Consider the following 2,333-nt stretch of genomic DNA (forward strand, 5'->3'; position numbering starts at 1 on the left):
GGACCATTTGAAGTGGATGCTCTTATATTGGTGACGAAGTACATAATGAACATAGTGAAGACCTGAAGGAAGATAACACTTGCAATCATCTCCTTACTACCTTTAATGGTCACCCTGATTCTGCTAAAGTATTGATGCTCAAGGACTCTCTCCGAGAAATACGCCACCACATTACCTCACCATCCTATGGTGCATGATTGGATATTTCAATGTTATTGCATCAATTGAATAAAAGATAGGGGGTCTACCATACCAACTGAGTAAGAGCATGGACTTCCTCAGTATGATAGAAGATTGTGGACTTGTAGACCTGGGGTTCTATTTCCCTAGATATACTTGGTCTAATGGCAGAGGTCCAGAATCAATAATTTGGAAAAGATTGGACAGAGGCATGGTAAATGACAATTGGCTAGCTACCACCATTTCACACTTAGCCTCCACTAGGTCTAATCATAATACCCTAATAATGGAGATGAATGTTAGACAGGATACTAGCAAAAATTACTTCAAGTTTCTCAACTGTTGGGTGGAAAATGAAGGCTTCATCCCTTTGGTTCAAGAAATTTGGAATCAGGAAGTCGGAGGTAATGCTATGTGGATCTTCCATCAAAAACTTAAAGCAGTCTCTAATGCTTTAAGTAAATGGTCGAGGCAGGAATATGGGGATATCTTCCAGAAGGCCAATAAATATGAAGAAAAAATGAAGCTGGTAGAAAAGACTTGGGCTCAAACAAATGATGCTGATGACAGAATGAACTTTCATGAGGTAACAGCTCAATACAAAAATATAGGAAGCTGGAAGAGTCTATTCTGAAGAAAAAACAAAGCTTCAGTGGTTCAAAAATGGTGATGCAAATTCAAGATACTTCCATAATTTAATGAGGAAGAAGAAGAAAGCTGTGTATTCATAAAATCAAAGACATTGAAGGTGAGTGGGTGCAAGGTGATGAAGCTATAGGGGAAGTAGCTTGTGACTACTATCATGACAGATTTACAGAAACTGGTGACACCATTAGAGAAAACCTGCTATCCTGCATCCCATCATTCATCACAGATAAAGAAAATGATCTCCTCACCAAAAATCCAACTATTGAAGAACTCAAGGAAGTGGTATTCTCAATGAGTCCAATAAGTGCAGCAGGTCCTGATGACATGAATGGTAAGTTCTTTTAATCTTGCTGGGACATCATCAAGGCTAATCTACTACAAGTTGTCCTAGCCTTCTTTGGTGGTTCAGAAATGCCTAAGTACATGACTAGTGCCTGCCTAGTTCTGATACCTAAGGTTGAATTTCACAACTCCTTCACTGAATACATATCTATAAGCCTCAAAAATTTTGTCAACAAAATTGTCTCAAAGGTTATATGTTCCAGACTTAGCCCAATCCTTCCTAAAATCATTTCACCAAATTAGTCTGGTTATGTTAAGGGCAGGAGTATTTCTGAAAACATAATGCTTGCACAAGAAATTATGCAAGGTATCAAAAAACCAAACAAAAGGTCAAATGTTGTTATCAAGTTGGACATGACAAAAGCTTATGATAGGGTATCCTAGAGCTATAGATGTATTATGCAGAGAAGAATGGGATTCAATGAAAGAATAATCGAAATGATATGGAGAACCATGGAAAACTATTGGTAGTCAGTGATCATCAATGGCACTACATGTAATTTTTTCCACTCTACTAGAGGTTTGAAACAAGGAGATCCACTGGCCCTATCCCCGTTCATCATTGAAGCTGAATGTCTTTCTAGGATGCTCAACAGCCTCACCCATGATCAATTCTTTAATGGCTTCTACATAGAGAGGAGAGGTCCACAAATCAACCGCCTAAGCTTTGCAGATGACATCATAATCTTCACATCAGGAGGTAGAGCATTATTGCAGAAGATTATGGAGATTCTCAACAATTATGAGCACACATCTGTGCAGCAAATCAATAGGCAAAAAAGCCACTTCATGGTTTCTCCCTTTATATTCCCAGCAACTATCAGAAGAGTTCAATAGATCACATGCTTCTTCAAGAAAGAATCTCCTATTACCTACCTGGAGTGTCCATTATACATAGGAAGAATGAGAATAATATATTTCAATTCCCTAGTAGCCAAGGTGGTAAGCAGAATTAAAGGATGGTAAAGCAGAATTCTCTCTTATGGAGACAGAGCCACTATGATTAAGCATGTTCTACAATTTATACCTACACATATTTTGTCAGCCTTAACCCCCCCTCCCCCCTCCCCTCAAAACTATACTGAAGCAGGTAGAGAAGTTAACAACTAACTTTTTTGGGGGAATGGAGAAAGACAAAAACAAATACCACTGGGCTTCTTCGA

At 38.6% G+C, this 2,333-nt stretch overlaps 1 protein-coding gene across 1 annotated transcript; it reads left to right on the forward strand.

Moving 5' to 3' along the window:
• The first annotated feature begins 268 nt into the window (after positions 1-268).
• On the forward strand, positions 269-814 carry LOC138875458 (uncharacterized). Its single transcript, XM_070154289.1, has one exon. The coding sequence runs from the start codon at positions 269-271 to the stop codon at positions 812-814; it is 546 nt and encodes a 181-aa protein (XP_070010390.1).
• Positions 815-2,333: the final 1,519 nt, after the last annotated feature.

The sequence above is a fragment of the Nicotiana sylvestris genome, chromosome 8, assembly GCF_000393655.2.
Source record: "Nicotiana sylvestris chromosome 8, ASM39365v2, whole genome shotgun sequence".
In the NCBI taxonomy this organism is placed as follows: domain Eukaryota; kingdom Viridiplantae; phylum Streptophyta; class Magnoliopsida; order Solanales; family Solanaceae; genus Nicotiana; species Nicotiana sylvestris.

Coding starts and splice junctions, on each gene's coding strand:
- LOC138875458 (XM_070154289.1), top strand. CDS start 269: ATGGACTTCCTCAGTATGATAGAAGATTGTGGACTTGTAGACCTGGGG.